Below are 18731 nucleotides of genomic sequence, written 5' to 3' on the forward strand. Positions count from 1 at the left end.
TCTTTGAGCTCCCACAGTTCACTGCAAAGAGGGACCTACAGGTCTTTGAGGCATCCCTGAACATCACAAGTCCAAAGCTGCTTAGGTTGAGAAAGCATCAAGATCCCTTTCCTCAGACTCTCAAAACTGGGAAGTTTGTGTTCTGGTTTGTGACTCGTGAGGTGTAAGTTATAATCTCTAGGAAGGAAGTGCAAAATTACCTTGATTTTGTCCAAGAATGAGAGTTTCCCAGAACTTCAGAAGCAACTTTAAGCCTTTGTAGTGACAAGATCAGATAACAAGCACAGTGAAACACTAACTCCAGTTAGTGACGCCAGAGAGCTGTGCTGTGCAGCTGGGGTCTGTGTATCCATCATCCCCGGGGCAGCTGCTGTGAGTCAGCAGCTGACCCAGAGCCCAGCACTGATCCCTCTCTCTGATGGCTCAGGAGAAGGGACATAACATGTCTGTGTAGGACAGATCAACGCAGAGGGGTTATTGGATGAGTAATTCCCATGCCCAAGGACGGGGGGAAGCACCTTCCAATGAGGGCAAAAAAGTAAAACATTCCTAGACATCAGGAGTAGAGCCAGGATCTGTCCTGCTGACAGAACAGCAGGCCCTGCTCGCTGCAAAAAGCAAACCTGGAGAAATTTCTGTACTTGGTGTTTTGGGGAGTGAGTGAGGCAAACTGGCTGGGCTTGGACAGACAAGATGAGGTGGTCTGATCAGCTGAGGTTGTTCTGTTGTATCATTGGAAGCTGTGCTTCAGCACTCCTCCTAGCTTGCTACAAATTCCTTATGGCAATGTGCACATTTGTCAACAAATAAAGATCTTCTAGGACCTTTTAAAAGATCTCTCTTTTTGAATTCTTAGGCTCTTATTCATCATGTCCTGCAATTAATGCAGTTTACGTCATTTAGGATATTACATCTGACCTGATGAGACTTCCATTCTAATCATCCCTTTTGTCATGATTAGATCATTTAAATCAACGTGCTGATCTGATTTAGTAATTCTAGCCTCAACATCTACCTCTGATTACCTCTGAAGGTGGCAATATCTATAAATATTTAACCTTACAGTAATGAAACTTTGAGTAGCCAGTAGCGTGTTTGTAAGTGTCCAGGAGCCAGTGCTAGGGGGCTTGATTATTACTGTTGAGGAGGTGAGAATTTTTCTTTTACTAGCTTGTTTCAACAGTCCAGGAGAACATGTTCTTCAATCATTCTAGACAACTAAACTTCATTTTCTGTTTTATAACCCAAATAAAAATGTCATTTTACTTGTTTCCTGTTAACTCTCCCAAACATCTTGTGCCTCTGCCTTGGCCAAACAAACAGTCCGCACACTGTGGTTCTGTTGGACAACTAGAAACTGTTTGCTCATTTTGTTGACCCAGTTCCAGCCAAGCAGTAAATGTGGAATACAAAAAATTCCAATTGTCTTGGTCAAAGTCAGAAGAATCAGGTTGTCTGTAATATTTAGTTGCCAGTGCCCAGAAAAATGGGTGTGAATACTTTCCAAAAGAAAAGCTTTAAAGAGCATATGTGATTTTAAGGATTACCATGAGCAAGAGGATTATTATTTGAGAGACAAAAGGAATAAGAGATTACAGCACATTAAAAGAGAGTTGTTTAACATCAAAGGTGTAGGATGGTTACACACTTTGTATAATACAAGGCATTGGCCAGAGAGCCAGACAGTTGGGATTTAGATTGAGCTCTCAAGCTCTTTTAGCTTTTCTGATTTCAGCTCTATATAGCAGTGTCTGAAATATGCAAAGATGCTTGCATTCAGAAGAGAATTAAGCAACAATAATCAGCTTACAGATTTCTGTTCTGTGATATGCTGAAGAAAAGAGAAAAAATCCAGACATTTAGGTCAAATATAAAAAGCCTCTGGGCTGTTTGGAGTGAGCATCCAGTTGAATGATGATAGGAAGAAATTTTTATTAAACATCCCATCAAAATAGCCTCTTCTCTTTGGCAAAATGCATAACTCAAACATTTAGTGTCTTTCATCTTGTCTTAAGATTTGTTTCCATCATCTGATCGCAGCTGAAATCTGAAAAAAAAATTTGTGTGTACTTAAAAATTATTGTGCAATATATATTTATGACTAAAAGTTTTGATTTTTTCATAAACTTTAGATTAAGAAAATTTACAATCAGCATTATTATGGCAATAGATCAATATGGTCTAGCCCAAAGGGCAGGAGCTTAATTCTCTTGCATCTCATTTTTCTTCCTCTGCCTGCAGATATAGCTTGTAACTTACTTGTAGGTGAGATTTGAGCCTCAAATCTGTGACAGCGTTCCTGTAAATATGTTTGCAGCTGAATGACATTTCCACATTGTCTGTCCCAAGAGCTGAGCACAGCAATTCATTAACTCTGAACTATCATCCAGCCATTTGACATATCCCTATGTGTATCCCAACCCTCTCGGGACTGGATTGGTAAGTTCCAGCATTCATCAAATAAAGCATCCAGACACATTGCAATAAGCCTACTGTTCATGTAATTAAATAAATGCAGGGAGCATGTAAATGAGTCTTTGGCAGCATGAGCCCTCGGCAGCAGCGGAGTTCGGCATTCCACTTTTCCCGATGTAATGATGCTCCCGGACCTGAGTGCCCCTGGGGCCGGCCCGGTGGAAGCAATGGCCTTTCTGCCCAAAGTGTAAAATGCCATCGGTTAAGGAAAGAATGTTTATAGTTCATACATCATCTGACAGGGTTTCCTTCCTCTGTCAGAGTTTCCCAGGGCTGTGGCGGAGGCAGTAACAATAGCAGGCAAACACCAGAGGGAGTTATTGTTCTACTGGAGAAAGGAGTGCCTCACGACACAGTGTTTCTGTGTCGTGTGTGAGGCTTCTCCCCAATGAAGTGTGAGGCTTCTACCCAATAAAAAATGTTCCGGTGACATGACTCCACAAAATGTAAATGGTGAAACCATTAATTCTAATCAGGTTTGAAAGAGTTGGTGTTCTTCACCAGTTTTCAGTGCTGATTCCAGACTACTGCTTCTTTGTACCAAGCAGTTGCTGCATAACACCCACTCACCCTCCAGTAAATTTTTTACATCTCTTCTCAATATTAGAGCCTTGCAGTTCAGTGTCAAAAGCCAGATGAGCAGGCAATAAGAAGTAACCTTTTTCACTTGTTTATTAAAGGAGTCTTTTCTCCTGGTCCATCCACACAGGCTGATACTCGGTCAGAGTCCCTGTGTCTTGACTGGTAAAGTCCACATACCCTCAGAGTCCTGGTTCCTCAGAGTCCTGCTTGTGGAAAGACCAGGCTGCAACCATCTCCCCAGCTGACCTAGTCTTCCATGGAAGCAAATCTGGATACACAGATAGGAAAGAAGCGAGTGGGTTAGCTACGTACTGGAAATGGGCTGCCCTTTCAGTAGCTATACCTGCATTTTATGGCTGCTGAAAGTCTGACTGCCTTCTGTTCATGAAGTTTCAGCTGGCCACGACCAGGAAAAGTGCATCCCCTGGGCTCTCCATAGAGAGGCTCTTGCAACTGCTCAATTTGCAGTAACTGATTGAAAGAAAACACAGTCAGCCCCAAGGTGAATCTATGCCAGTACCTTTTAGAGGAACATTTCAGTGAACAAACTGACCCAATTCTATTACACTTCACACAATGCTGAGGCAGGTGGAAAGCTTCTCCAATTCATTGCTGAACTTCCAAGACAAAGGACTAAAGTGGAGAGTCACTGTCTGCTTTTTCCGTGCATGTAATGAATGCTTCTGCTCTGACTGCTTTTAGTTTCTGTTGTTGAAACGGTGCTTAACTTTCCACAGCCATTACACTGAGTGTCACCTGTGGAATATGAAGCAAAGATCAGCTCACCTGTCTTTTCAGCAGAAGACTTCAAAGCTCTATTTTCTATTCTCTAAAGGGTATTCTGTAAAAATCACCCTTTCACTGATGAATATCAAAGTAAATCCCAGCTGAGCCCAATGTTAAATTGTATACCCCTGGCTTTCACAATGCTGCCAAGGTGAAGGATTCTGCAACAAAACTATTTTTCCTAACAGTTTTATTGCAGGTGTGTAAGATCTAATGGAGATGAGCCTATTCTCTTCTTAGGTGTGTCAGCTTTACAGAGCTCACCAGCACAAAAAGAGGATCTTGGCATTCTTACACTGGCGAACATAGAAGACGCTTCATACATCCGGGTGGATGACTTGCATTGTCAAGATCTTTTAAAAGATCTGGGCGTTATTAGAGGTGGGTGTTTAATTGTTGATTAATTAAAACAGAACCATACATGAATTATCCAGGCAGTAAACCTTTTTCTTCTGATAGGTAAAAAAGAACTCTGACGCAGTCTCGCCTCAACTACACCAATGCGAATGTAGAGGAGGAGAACTGTATTTAGGTATTTGATGGCGTAGATAGGCAAAATTTTCAGAAACCTCTATGCAGACCAGATATTCAACTAGTTTTGATTTTACAAATCTGTTTAAATATCAGTATCTCTATGCACTCAGGTATGATTCCTTGGTTGCAAAGTAATCCATTGCTCCTCACTTTGAAGATAAAAATCAATACAAAGCAGTATAAATTTGATACTTCTTACAATATTAAATAAAATTTCTTATAAAACCAACTTCAGTTTAGGAAAATAAAACTCCCTGGTCAAAACTCTCATAGTCAGTGTAAAGTCAGAGGTTCTTTGCACACCTTAAGTCAGACTTTAGTGGTAGCATGCTGTCTTCAGAAATGATATTGTCATGCAGTATCCCTGGTCCTGTTTCAGTTTCTTTCTCCCTCCAACTCTGCTAATACAGCTGTTTTCTGGACCCATGCTGTGAATATGGACATAAATTAAAAAAAAAAAAAAAAAAAAAAAAAAAAAAAAGAGAGAGAGAGAGAGAGAGAGAGAGAGAAGGGGGCATGGGGGGAAACTGCTGCCAGTAAAGAAAACTGCCATCAGATCTTGTCCTTCTTAATACATGCTCTGGAAGGAGCTGAAGTGATCCTTTGTGAACTTTTCCATTACAGACTTCTCCATTCCAGACTTTCAAACACGTCCGTGTGTCATTTCTCTGTGACTTGCACACAGCTCCTGGGCAGTGCAGGTGTTTCTTCTGCAGCAGCATGGTAGCAGTGAAGTGATGGGAAATAACCTTTTTTCTACAGCAGCTTTTATGATGAATACTGATGTTTGGCCTGGAGAACATTGGCTTGGTAGGGAATGGATAGAAGCTGCAGAGGAGCTTGTGGCTGTAGCAACTGTCCTGTATTAAGTACAGATATCCAAAACAAACTGTTTTGTAGACCTGAAACAACATGTTGTCATCACCCAAAACATAAAATCATGGTGAATAGCACTTAAGATGAAAGTGCCACAGCAAAAATTGGAACTGTCATATTTGTGTAAAACCAAGAGCACTATAAACAGTTAAAATCTGAAATGCCAAGCATGACTTACATTCAAAACTATTCACTGTGATATTACCTTAAAGCTCAAAAGACTGTGCCAGGCAGGTTGCAGGGGCAGCAGAGGAGGCATTTGTAACATGAAGAGTCATTTCTCACTAGGATCTTTCAGGATCTGGGTCTGTGAAAAGAAATCTTCAATTGTGAGAACAAGGAAAAAAATGATTAGTTTGCCCTTAGGAAAATATGGCTTGTAAAGCTCATATAGCTCTCCTTTAATAACACATTTTTAGATACCTGTGCTTTTGAATACCTACTTTAAAGAATACCCACCCTTTGGAGCCCTTTCATGAGGACATATAATCTATGATAAAATTTATTTTAGTCATGTCAGTGTGTGTCCATATGTTAGACCTCAAACAGGGAAGAGAAGCACTGCATAGTAGCCCCAGTGGCAACCCAGAGACTGATTTCCAAGAGTAAAACTCTGAATGACTCTTACAGCCATCTTTCATATTTTCTTCATTTCTGTCTGAAGGTGTTACATCAAGGTATTAAGACACTTCATTTGATGTTTGTGGTCTTCTGAAACTGAAGCCCTTCCACCTCATCTGAAATAAAATGTCTACATTTCTGTACAGCATATTTTCCTTATCTCAGCTGTGTTAAAACCCATTCACCAAGGTAAATCCAAATTATTTACATATTAAAAAATTCATCACTCCTTTGAATTCCCTGAAGAGTTTATTCCTCTATTTTCAATAAAGGGTATTTCTTTAGAAAGTTTACTGGATGCCTTCAGAACTTGATAGAAATATATCACTGTTAGCCTGTCATCAAAGTGTTTAATCAGTGCCTGCCAATGCTGAGCTGCTAGCATCCACTCATCCCCTTTACCTCAACATCTTAGTTTGATTTATGCAGTTGAATTTGCATCAGGAAAGTTTCATAGGCCTCAGCCCAGGATTTTCATGAGGTACAAACTCAAACCATGTTCAAGTTCATCAAGAGCCCCAGAGCCAGTTCTGTTTTGCCTCTGCTGTGTCCAGTCTAATCACTGTTTCTCACTGGAGCCCGGATCCATGATGGGTCCTTTGGAAACCCAAACTACATCTAGTTTCTTTTGCTAACTTGGAGAAGCAAAGGTTTAAGTGGTCCATCCTGAATCCTGTCTTACTCCCACTTTCTGGGATCCTTTGGGAGTACGTTTCTCACCCTAGTTCTGGGGTTAGCTACAGAAAAGACAAAATGTAAGCAGGACACACTTTTGTATATACGTTTAAGGGACCTCTTTTTAATAATGTGATGGCAGTTACAATGTCCATTTCCATCAGTCTGTTTTCCTTCATCCCTAAAATGGCACACAAAACACACCCACTCCAGAATATACTGTGATTCATATGAAAGCCTTGGCCAAGCCTGTACTTGACAGCTCTGGTGCTTTGCTGAGGATTATTTCAGGGGGCAGTCGAGGAGAGAACAAGTGAAGACTGAAACTGTTTGTATACACACAGATGTGTATTCCTGGGCTAACACTTCCCTGCCTGACCTCAGGAAGACTAGATGAAACACAGCACTAGCTGCTGAGTCAGTGAGGCTCTTTGAACTGATAACTGTGGCATGTTCTGTGATGTGGTTTGCCTGGAAACATATTTGTTTCTTTTGAAAATACAAAATACCAAAATGACATCAGTTGTAGTGTGCATTGAAAAACCTAGGCTGAGATGGCAAGCTGTTTTAGTCCATAAATGATTGCAGATGTTTGGGTGAGGCTGCAAAACATGAGGCTTTTCTAACGTGTACATTTGGGGAAGGAAGCTAGGGACACATATAAACATGAACATAATTGTTATATATTGCAGTCTGTCAGCTGGTCTCATTTCAGATTGGCTATTATTAAAGATGTGCAAAAGTGGAAACTATGATAGCTGCAATGCATCTGGTTTAGTGAGTGTTTTCTATTTCTGACCCTATAGGCTTTCTTTCCTTTGTCTGATGCCAGTTACATACTGAACACATAGAACTATCAACAGGCTGAAAAAGAGGCCTAGGAGGTATACTGCTGGTTCTTATTATCACCAGATTGCAAAAGCATATAGCCTGAGCTGGTTTTCAAGCAGGCTGAGTCGCAGCTCTGTGTCCCAGGAGCCTGCTTTGCAGAGCAGGATCTGGATGGTACCAATGTAGAAAGCTCCCTAAGTTTGTGATGCCCTGTAAGTGAATGAGTCATTTGCCATAGTCATAGGCCTGGGAACAGGATAGAAAGAAGAGCTACTAGATAAAGAACTATTGGCATTAAGTCTTCCTCCTGATCTTTGAATTTGGGCTGTTTGGCCCTGAGTTACAGAAGGAAGGTCCAAGTGGTTCTTGCTGACACAGACAGCATCAAGAAGATGAGTGACAAGGGCTGTTGGCAACATGGACACATTCTTCCCAGTCGTCATGTGCCATCCCAAGTCATTGTGTGCCTTCCAAAAGCCAATGGCAGGCAAAATCTGTCATGACAAAATTATTTTTTGTGTCACCTCTTTGGGTCAAATTGCAGCCTTTTAATAGCTTGCCATGTGATAATTCTAACAAATCCTTCATCAGGCTCGTTCAGCCTTACCCTCTATGCAGCTGTGGGCAGAGTGAGGAGGGCTTTGCTGCAGCGTGTTTGCAGTTGTTCTCCAGCATTATCTCTAGTTATGTGCTGAGTTCCTCTAAACCCAGCTACTGACATCTTTGCACTCCTGTGTTTATTACTGATGAGAAATTAAAAATAAAGCTTCACGTATGAACATAGCAGAAAATCTCATCCTTCAGTTCTCTTAAAAATTAAACTGTCAACTCCTTTTTCAAAGTTGTCCTTTTTAGGAAACTGCAACTTTTGCAATATGCAGTTGGAAGATGGATAATATCATTTCTTTCCTGATCGGTGTTGTTCTTTTCTATTTGACAGACATTTTATTTTAAAGCGTGGGTTTGATATAAGTGTGCCAAAAGTGCTAAAATTGAAGTGCAGAAGGCTAGGGAAGACAATCTGGTTTTTTTAATGAACTGTCCAAAACTATTTAGATGTTTTGTTTTTACTCTATGGGTTCAAGAAGCAATGATGTAAATAAAATCTTTTTAAATTAAAAGAAATTAAAATCTACTAAGTAATTCCAAAGGATATCACATCAGACTAGTAAAGTAATTGCACATAATTGAGACTCACAAGTGAAAAAAATGGGTTTCAGGTACATATATTCAAAAAAAGTCTGTAAATATTGATTGTGTGTGCTAGAAGGCAAAATTTAGCCAGTTATTTCAGAATTCATTGCTGATATTTTGTTGCTTGTTCTTTTCTCAATACCCCCAACTTCATAAATATGTTTCTGTTTTAAATGTCTTCTCAATGTCTGAAAGGTTCAGTAAAACTTCAGCAGCTGGGAGGAAAAAAAACACACAAAGTCATTGCAGGTTCTGTCCACACGAACAGCAGCAGACGACAAACTTAGATTGAAACTGGTGCCCCAAATGGGATACAAGGTTTCATCAAGAAGGGTTTCATCAAAAGTAGAGTTATTCATAAGAATAACTGAAAAATGTTAGGACAGCTCACATGACTGGAGGATTGTGAAGGATGGCGACAGGCTGTTTCAAAAAGAGAGGCAGGGCAAAACTGGAGGAGTCTCGCTCTTTATCAAGGGGAAGTTCTGATGCATAGAAATCAACCATAGCAACTGTGGAAGCCCGACAGAATGCCCTTGAATTAAGATCAGAGAAGTCATCTTCAAGGGGATTGTTTCAGTAGGCAACTTCTACTAACCTCCAAACCAAGACAATAAGACCAACAAAGCCATATTCAGGGCACTTAAGCAAGATGTGGAAGGTTTGCAGAACCTGTTTCATGTGGGTGACTTCAGCTGTCCAGACATTTGTTGGAAGAACAGTACAGCAGCTCACATTATCCATCAAGTTCCAGGAGTGCCTAGGAGGACTGTTTCCTCATACAAATATTATAGATGTGCCAAGCAGGAATGAGGCTCTTCTGGACTCACAAACCAAGGAAACCTGCTTAGAAATACCTTGGTCAGTGATGGCCTTGGCTGTAGTGATCACAGTATTGTGGAGTTTGGGATTTGGCTGGGCATGCTGAAGGTTAGTACTAAACCAAAGGTTTTAGACTTTACAAGAGCAAACTTCAGCTCACTCAAAGCTCAGGTGGCAGGAGGGGCAGGTGGAAAGGAAGGGTGGTAGTGTCCTCTGGAACCTTCCATAGAGTATAAACATGCAAAACTTCCAGAGAGCAGAAACAATGACAGTCAAAGGACTTGAAAGTCTGGCATATGAGGAAAGGACTGGGTTTGTTTGCCCTTGAGAAAAGAAGGCTTAGGGGAGACCTAATCTTGCAGAGGACTCTGTCTGAGAGAAGCTGCCACTGCCATGCTAATAACATTGACACAAAGCTGCAAGTAACTGATAGCAAGATGGAAGCATTATTGAGACAACAGAAGTGCTTGCTGGCACCATTAACTTTATGGCACCATCCAAACTCCTGAGTCAGTATTTCCAGTGTCTTGCAAGGCTGTACTCTCAGTAGTGATGGTAAGCATCAAAAGGAAGGGGAGTCAACACTGCGAAAGTTGTTGTGCTGTGAAGAAGGTAAAGTGAATTTTTAGTTACATCATGCAAGAGCATACGATTCTGCTTCATAGAACGTAGCCTGTTTCTGTGCTTCAAGTGATGAGACTTTCACATTCTGGCTGGTTCTGGGGTAAGATGTAAGCCTGGGTCATGTCCAAGCAGAATTTACTTGCAGTGATGGTAATACTACGTTATACCAGCAAGGACTAAAGACATGCTGGTGCTGGAGAAAATTCTCTATACTCTTATTTTGGTCTGAGGGCTGAGGAGCACAGCTGCCTTCATTTTCTCCTTTTTCAGGCAGCAGCACATAGCAAGCAGGCTGATCTCCACATCACTCTAAACTAAACATTGCTGGCAATTACAGCTCATTCTTTAGGAAATGCCATCTCAATAACATTATTTGAGGTATTGGTCTAGAAGCTATGTTAGGTCTGGAATCTGTATTCCTATTTAAATCTCCCAGTCATAAGAGGTAATAGAGGCACATAGACAGTTGGAGAAGGGTTTGCTTGGCCAAGGTGCTATGCAGCAGAGGTAGTTCCTCTGTAAAACCAATGGCTTTGCTCAGTCCCCCAGTATGCCAGAAGGGGCTTTATTCGGCTTTGCAAGATGTAATCCAGAGGACCTCATGGGTTTTTTCTCCTTTTTGTTCTGCCTTGGACAAGAAGATAATTTCAGATTGAGGCATCTGTAGCATATGTTTTCTGCAGAGCTGGTAATAATAGAAACATTTCAGTGAGGTCCCTGTACGAGTTACGTCACTTGTTTTTTGACTGGGCAATCAGAGAGGAGCTAGCAAGGAAGCCTGCTGTCAGTGCTGGAGAAAGGATGTAGGTCCTGGCAGCAAGCCCAGGCCTGCTCAGCAGATCAAAGGCTCTTCCCTTGGCTCCCATAGCAGCCGGAAAAGCAGCTGCCCAGTACCCTTTCAGCATCCTTCGTTCCTTTCTCTTCTGCCAGCAAATAACTTCTTTTTGCTCCCCACCTCAGCCATAGTCCCTTTTTTTTCCCCTCTGTATCTGCCAAGCAAGGTCCTTTTATGGAAAGTGCTTGTGTTTACTACCTGCAGATCCCAGGGCCAGCCAGTGGGAACGCACTGGGAATACTCTGGTTCTTACATGCTCTTCCCTTCCCCCAGATATGCTCCCAGCTGAGACTTTAACCTGCAAGATGAGGCAAAGCTGAAAGGAGAAATCCATGGTTCTAAACCACATGCCATTTTCCAAGCCAGCCTGATGGAAGATTTGAATTTGGAAAAGTACTTTTTGTGCCAAAATAGCATAACAGCCATGCTTTGAAAGCCTTCCCACTCACCTCCCAGAAAAATAAATAATGTGGGTTTTTTGTGGGCTTCTTCGTGGTGGTTTTTCCTTTTTAAATACACTACTGCCTTCCTCCAAAGCTGCTGCTTGTCAGTGCTGCTCCTGGCTGTCCCTGTTAACTGGTTCCTGACGGGAAGTTTGTCCGCCATGAAAGGAGAGTCATGCAGACATGTCAGAGAACTGCCGACTCTGCAAGAAGAATACTGTGTCTGCTATTACACTGCTGTTTCTGCTTCAGTTACACTATGGGCTGGTTGATAGGAGCCTTTGAAAACAGCAGCACTCAGCTTCAAAGGCTCATGCAGCCCTTACATACCAAATTACTGCTAAATAGGGGATGAAAGCCTGACCCTTGAGTGCCCCGCTGGCAGTGTCTGCATCACCAGCACCTTTTCTCCTCCCCAGTTTTGAGAATTGATCAGCCCAGCAGTGGTAGGTGAATAAGCTGTCCTGCACGAGTCTGCTAAAGGTCTTGAAAATATTTTTGTAGTTGCTTTCGTAAGCACTGTGAGGCACTCCAGCCTGCAGTCACAGCTGCACTGTGGATATGAGGATTTCCTTGCTCAGTAAGCAGTCCCCGAGCTTGGGTTTGCTGATTAATTATCTGCCGTCATCAAGACTAGTATGGGAGCAATGTCTTAAAAGATCTTTGTTCCAAATGTGAGCTTTTAATGGCTATCAAAACTGTGAGTGTTTGGGAGCTCCTCTGGGGAGCTCTTCTCCCTGTGTTCACACACTGCTAATAACACTTTCATATGGGTTTGCCTGCGACAAATTGCCAGTAATTGATAATATTCTATATAGAAGCATCAGAAACAGTTAATGCATGTGACTACAGGCTGGCCCAGTGTCTAGCCCAGATGCTTTGTAGACAAGCTTTTCTTTGCCTCAGTTTCTCCTTCAGCAAAATCAAGAGAATATGAGACTTAGTAATGCTTGTCTAATGTTTATGGGTGGGTGGGAGAAACCATTGGAAGTGACAGGTGCAGAAGCATAACAGGTTATTTTCCATAGCTTTCCTTATTATACCTGATGCTTTTTTAATGGAATCTAATTTTCTAACTCATCTTTTGCATAAATATGCCATATTAAATAGCAGTGGCACTGTGGGGAGAGTTGGAATAAGTGGAGAGGGTGAACTTCAGGATCATTATCACCAGAAGTACATATCATTGTTTATTATCATACCTCTAATGAGGCACAATTATTCCTGTAAATTTTTTTTCTCATTGTTGTCCTTAATTGTTCTTCTCCATGTGTCTCCTACCACCGTTTTTTTATTATTTGTATTGCAAAACGCCTCATGGGTCCAGTGAGGCACCAGTATCACAGAAAAGCAGTGGAGCCCCTTGAGTATGTGCAGACTTTTCTTTCTATCTCCATTTTCTGTCTTCTCTGCCTTTATTGGCATCTTCCCTCTTGCCTCTTCTTTCCTCCCTGTGAGTCTGGTTTCCTCTTTACTACAACTCAAACAAATAATTTTGATGAAACAAATATAAAGGAGGGCAGAACACTCTCTTGTGTTTTGTTTAGCAGTGAAACATGCAGCATTATAAAATACCAAAACCCCAATGACTCTGTAGGGAAATTCAGGTAACAAGTAAAACATATAGATACCCAGAGTAAATACGTGGATGCACCAGGCAGGATTCAATTCAAGACCATGATGTGTCTTTTTCCCAGGAGGGATATGAGATAGTCATAGGCCCTGGACTTCAACACTTTTTAGAATTCTGGAAAATTAATCATTACTGTAAGTTTTTTAAGGATTTCAGGGAGTGGGTGAAGAAAGCAATTTGTCTTGAAAGGACAGCTCAGCACTTTCTTGATCTTTTTACTGTCCCGGTAAATCATTTATCAGGGAAAACTTTCAGAAAACTCCCACACAAACTATGCTACACAGAGTCTCCCAAAAGTAATATTACTCCTCCTTTATGCTTTCCAGACCTAAAAAATGAGAGACTGTAATACCAGGGTGGTACAGGCCCCTGCTCGATAGTATGAGGGCTTCAAAGTTTCCCTTTTATGAAATATCAAGTGAATTGTTCAGGACTATTTCAGGATGTGCATTTCTTATTTAACCTTGCTTTTATGTATTTTGTTTCTGTGAAACCTGACACAAAATTCAAAATAGTACCACAGTGTGAAATCTTTTCTCTTTCGAATTATTAAAATGGAATATAAGCTTTATTTTTTTTCCCCCATTAATTGCTCTGGTTGATTTCCCTAGCTTAGAGCAGAGGTGTGGTTTGGAAGGCTCAGATTTTAAAATATTATGAGAAAGGGGAAAAAAAAGCAAAAAAAGAGGAATTTCTGCCTGCACATTAGAGGTTCACAGAAAATCTGGGATCACATACATGACTTCTGGAAGGATACATTTTAACTTGTGTTCATCAGTTATGAGGTTTTCTCTGGTCTAAAATATCCCAAACTATTCACTGTCATTTGTATGCAGCATCAACTCCAATCTGCAGTAACAATAAGGAGGCATTAAAAAGGAATTTCTCTGTACTTATATTTTGAGTTTCAAACAATTCAGTTGCAATTGATTTATTACAGGAATATTAATTTAATTCAAGGACCAGAGCTTTGAGAGCTTTCTAACAAAATGTTAAGACTTGGCAATACAAATGGGACTATGAGGAGTAATGGATAATTTCTATTATTGTTTTCTCCACAGCCGTAACCTTTTCCCAATAATAGATATTAGCACATTGTGAAAGGGAATCGTGTAAGAGGCACAAGGAGTAACTTTGTGTAAATTTTCAGCAAGAAAAACAAAAGCAGGGGTTGAAAATGTTTTGTGTCAATGAAAAGTGTATGCACAGAGAAAGTAGCTATACATCCAAGAGAATTGTACCTTTTTTATTATTATTATTATTTGCACCTAGCGTGAACTGATAGATTTTAATAAAGCTCTTTCATCCTAATTATGTAATTAGCCACACTTCCCGTGGGCTGTGAGAAACCTGGAGAAACTGAAAAGGGGTGAAACAACGGGGTATGTGGAGATTATAGAGAGAGAAGGGGCTGAAGTGAGAAAGAAGTAGTCCAGGGGAAAACAGGCTTCATCTGCTATGTTTCTCATGGAAAAATTGTCCTCACCCTTGCCAGCCTTGAAATTCGGAGGCTTTAATTGTGGACTCAAAATAAGAAACCTGTGGTTTTCTCATTCAGATGGGCTGCATCTGCCTAACCGCAACATCTGTGAAGCAACTATGGTGTTCTAAGCTCTACCAAACCTAGAATTTTACATCTAATTTTTTGGAAAAGCTACTTGAAACAAAGTGACAAGGGCCTGTATTAAATGCCCCATTACACGTAATTCACGAGTGTCAAATACGATTTAAAAATCCCCTTCCCCCCCACCCCCATACCTATCCATACCCTAGCTCACCAAGAAAATTTGATTCCCCTCACCCCAGACAGTATTTACCTGGCACACAGACCTGCTCCTTGTGCCCTGACTTGTCTCTGCTCTGGGACTATGTCTGTCTCTTCTGCCTCCGTGTCTCAGGAAGACAGCATTAAAGCAAACATGGCTGCAAAATCCCTTCCACGCAGCAACCATTTCCAACAAGCTGCTGTGAAGGAATTTCTGCTAAAAACAGAAGAGAAAAAAAGAGCTGGTGTCTCAAAATACTTTCCTCATTGCAGCAGTCAGCTGAGGAGGAATGTCAGGAGAGAGCAACATAATGCTGTTCTCAGGTGATGTGGGGTAAGGGGAAGAGAGTAGGAGATACTGAAATGTATTCATAAAGGACAGAAGGAAACCTCCAGACACACAAAGAGGAGAAGCTAATGTGCCTTCAAAGTACATTTAACGTGGGATTGCTGACATGTCATCACAAGCACCAGCACAGAGCTATTACATGGGTCATTGCAGGGACAGGGTTACCGTGCCCTTCTGTAATCCTGTTGGATTTATTTTATATTTAACTTTGCCGTTGAATTCCACCTTGTATAATGTTTGGTTTAGGAAAAAGTGCTACAACATACCATTTTTTTAATTCTCACCTGGCAATACAACTTGTAACCCCAACTCCCCCCATATAATTTTTGTCTGAAAAGTAATGTAAAGTCTCTTTGAATAGTATCCTTCACTTTTCACAGGTATTTTTCATGGGAAGTTCAAAGAGAACTTTTCATTTCTCAGATACTCATGTTGTTTTTGCAGGTGCTTTACAAAAGTTTCTATTAACAAATAAACAGTAAGTGTCAGGTGTGATTAAAATTGTTCAGCCACAAACCATCAACACTGAATATGCTAAGATACAGTTGAAGTGAGTTGCTTAACAAGTGCTAAAATCTGACCTAGTTCCATAAGAAGTGTTATAGAATGATGCTGCACATAACAAAAAAATACCAACAATCTTTTTCCAAGCTTTGTGAATAGTAAAAGAGGCGACTATGTTCATTATTGGTTAAAAACACTTTTAAGCAAGCTTCTTCTTAATGCAATTTCTCTGACACACTCACAGCCTTCTATGATCCAAAATACAGAACCATCATCCTTCTTAAAAAAAAAAAAAAAAAAAAAAAAAAAAAAGTGGTTTTAGAAGCAAGTGAAAAGAAAGGAAAAAGCAGCAGCACCTCAAACATGTTACTAATGTCAGAAAACTTGTAGCAAAAAAAATATATAACACTTTCAAGCTTCCAGTCCTCATAGCTGGATTTTGGTATGGATATGGTGAGAGGGTATTGAGACAAGGTCAGGGTCTAAACAGTATGTGCTCCAAGCATTTGCATGGAAACTGGTGAGCTCTGGCTTGCCTGGGATCCTAGGAAACAAGACTTTCTAGGGATGTTTCCTTTGAAGGAAGATGCAGCATCAGCAGGTCAACAGCTGCCTTTGTTGAGGACACCTGACCAGCAGCGGTCACTAAGTCCATCCATAGTTTCCCCTTTAGCGGCAGTATGAAGAATATCCCAAAAACACCTGTGCCTGAGCTCTGCCTCCCTCGTCTGGGTCTCTTGTGCATGAGGTGACAACCCTGAGCTGTGCAGGTGGTTCTTAGGACACACACCCTGAGCAAGACTCACCAACTACAATTGATTAAGCACAGAAGTCATCCCAGTAGCTTCACGTATTTGACAGTGGTGGCCTTGTATCAATTCAGAGTTAATATATTTCCTCAGAAATATTCTTACTAATTTTGAAAGTAGTAGAAGTAATGGATATTTCTTTCTGCTTGTTGATAAATACATTGAAGACTGTGAACAAAATCCAGACAAAATGTTGCTTGGCACAGAAACCATTATATTTGAAGAAGTCCTTGACATCTTCTGGAACAGAAGATATCTTGTTATTTTTCTTTTTTTATTTTTAATGTATCAGACTCATGAAAACAAGGATCTATTTACAAACCTATCTGAACAAATAGCTCTGAAGACAAAAGGTAATTGCCTAATGATTGCCACTGTGGTAGCAACAAAAATTTAATTATTAATGGTAAGACTTCATCTCTACCATTTTTGTAGACTAATATGCCTTGTGGGATAGGGAATGTGCTTCATTAGGGGCTTCTCTTAAAAAACAAATGCAAACCATATGCACGTTCAGCTCAAGGTCTTTACCTCAGAAATAATTATGTCCATAGCTACACACTGCCTGTTAGCTAAATGTCATTCAAGGTCTTCCTTGTAATATTAGAAGCATGAGTAATACCAGATTAACCAAGTTCCTGAAAAGTATTTTGGGGCTATTCTTTAAAGGAAATTAGATTGTGGGACGTTGCTCAAGGCAGAGAGGGGACACTGGAAACCTTAAGGAACGAAGCATTCCTCCTGATATTTACTGCAGGGTTGTCTGTGTATTGTTAGGCACAGGACTTTTGCATGAGAATAAGAGCCACATGTACATGAAGAGAGAGTAAAAAATTAAATTTGGGGGAAATTAGTTGAAGTGGTGCCTCCACATTTGTGATCTCCAAGGTCAAGGATAGCAAGTGCACAGGCTAAGGTCCAAACTTCCAATGAGACACACAGAGGGATCACAATATTCAGAAATACAGCATCTTATTTGGCAGGAAACAAAATACAGAAGCACGAGTGTGTAAGCATATGTATTGTGTATTGTCCTTAAATATAGCTGCTGGTAAAAGGGGATTCTGCTATAAAGAAAGAACCAAATCTCTGCTCAGTTCTTCAGCAATTTATCTGCTTTCTGTTTCATCACATAGGAGAGATTTTCTCCCTGACAAGGGGTTCCCTCGGACCTGGGGACATTAACCAATTGCAGTTTAAAGAAACTTAGAGTAGGCATGAATGAGTAAAGACAGAAGGAAAAGAGTGTGAGGGGCCAGCATGTGTGAGAGAGAGAGAGAGCTGCTCCTTCTTGTAGGAGTTAAGCTGGGAAATGATACAGTGCTTAGGTATTGTGGTCAATGAAGCCCAGTGTTGGGTCTGGAATGGACCTGCTAGTTTAACCCTTGCAGTATCAGATCTGACCTTCTGATGGCAGCTACATGGCCCTGAGTCTGTGAAGTGGCACAAAGCTGGCAGCTCTGCCTTGCAGTGTCACAGTCCCATATGAGATCACTCTACAGACAGGGCAACATTGAGTGGTCCTCAGAGGGACAACAGTGTGTTATGCATCACGAGCTGCTTTGTGTCCTGCCACAGTGACCCCCCCCACCCCCATTCCCAGAAAAGCACCTGCTCATGGCCGGTCAGTGCGGCTATGGATGTGCTGGAAAAATCATGGTGCGTTCTTACTACATGGTATACGTGTACACAGTCACATATCTGGATCTATTTCTTTTCAGTTTATACCTGTCTAGTTCTGTTGACCTTGGTGGATTTATCCAGGTGTATGTCAGGCCAGAATCAAAGCCTCTGCCCTGTCAGTGAAAAGGGAGTCAGAAGCTGGGCTGGTGTGCTAAACACAACACATGATTACTAGGAGAAATGACTTGGCAGGAGTTGAAGCACCAGACATACAGAAAATGTTTGCTTTGAAATTCCAGAAACTTGACTGTCCCTTTGGTTTTCTGGAATGCTTTGATTTAGTCATGTGGGGTGGGAGCTGGCTGTAACCTTGCAAGGGCACTGGGAACAGTACCTCTTGTGCAGCTACAGGAGATGTGAAGGGAATTAACTCTCAGCAAGCTTCAGGGAGGCAGCAGCTGTATACGTGGTTAAGAGAAGTTTGGCTGGCTTGTAAAATTTATTTCCACCACAAGATCAAAAGTGTATAAAATATGTAATCCTTGGATGTGTAATGTATAACAGGACATAGCAGTGTAAGTGAGGGAAGAGCTAATTCATTGCATGCGAATGGCTGAACAGTTTCACTCTTAATTACTTGAGAGAAGGAAAAAAGAAGGCTCCTGCAGCTTCCGCGATTACGAATTACACATGCCCACAAGGAACTCAGGATTCGGTGCATTTTAATAATCCATTTCATTATTCATTTTC

At 41.0% G+C, this 18731-nt stretch overlaps 1 protein-coding gene across 12 annotated transcripts in view; it reads left to right on the top strand.

The window, feature by feature from the left end:
- Window positions 1-18731, top strand: part of DLGAP1 (DLG associated protein 1) — a 402341-nt gene that overhangs the window by 333268 nt on the left and 50342 nt on the right. For 10 of the 12 annotated variants that reach the window (XM_038127588.1, XM_038127582.1, XM_038127579.1 and 7 more), the window contains one exon: window positions 4084-4224. The exons of the other annotated variants lie outside the window; for them this stretch is intronic. In XM_038127588.1, coding sequence (XP_037983516.1) covers window positions 4084-4224 — 141 coding nt within the window. The remainder of the gene's footprint in view (window positions 1-4083; window positions 4225-18731) is intronic. 12 annotated transcript variants of the gene reach the window in all.

Source organism: Motacilla alba, chromosome 2, assembly GCF_015832195.1.
Source record: "Motacilla alba alba isolate MOTALB_02 chromosome 2, Motacilla_alba_V1.0_pri, whole genome shotgun sequence".
NCBI lineage: Eukaryota > Metazoa > Chordata > Aves > Passeriformes > Motacillidae > Motacilla > Motacilla alba.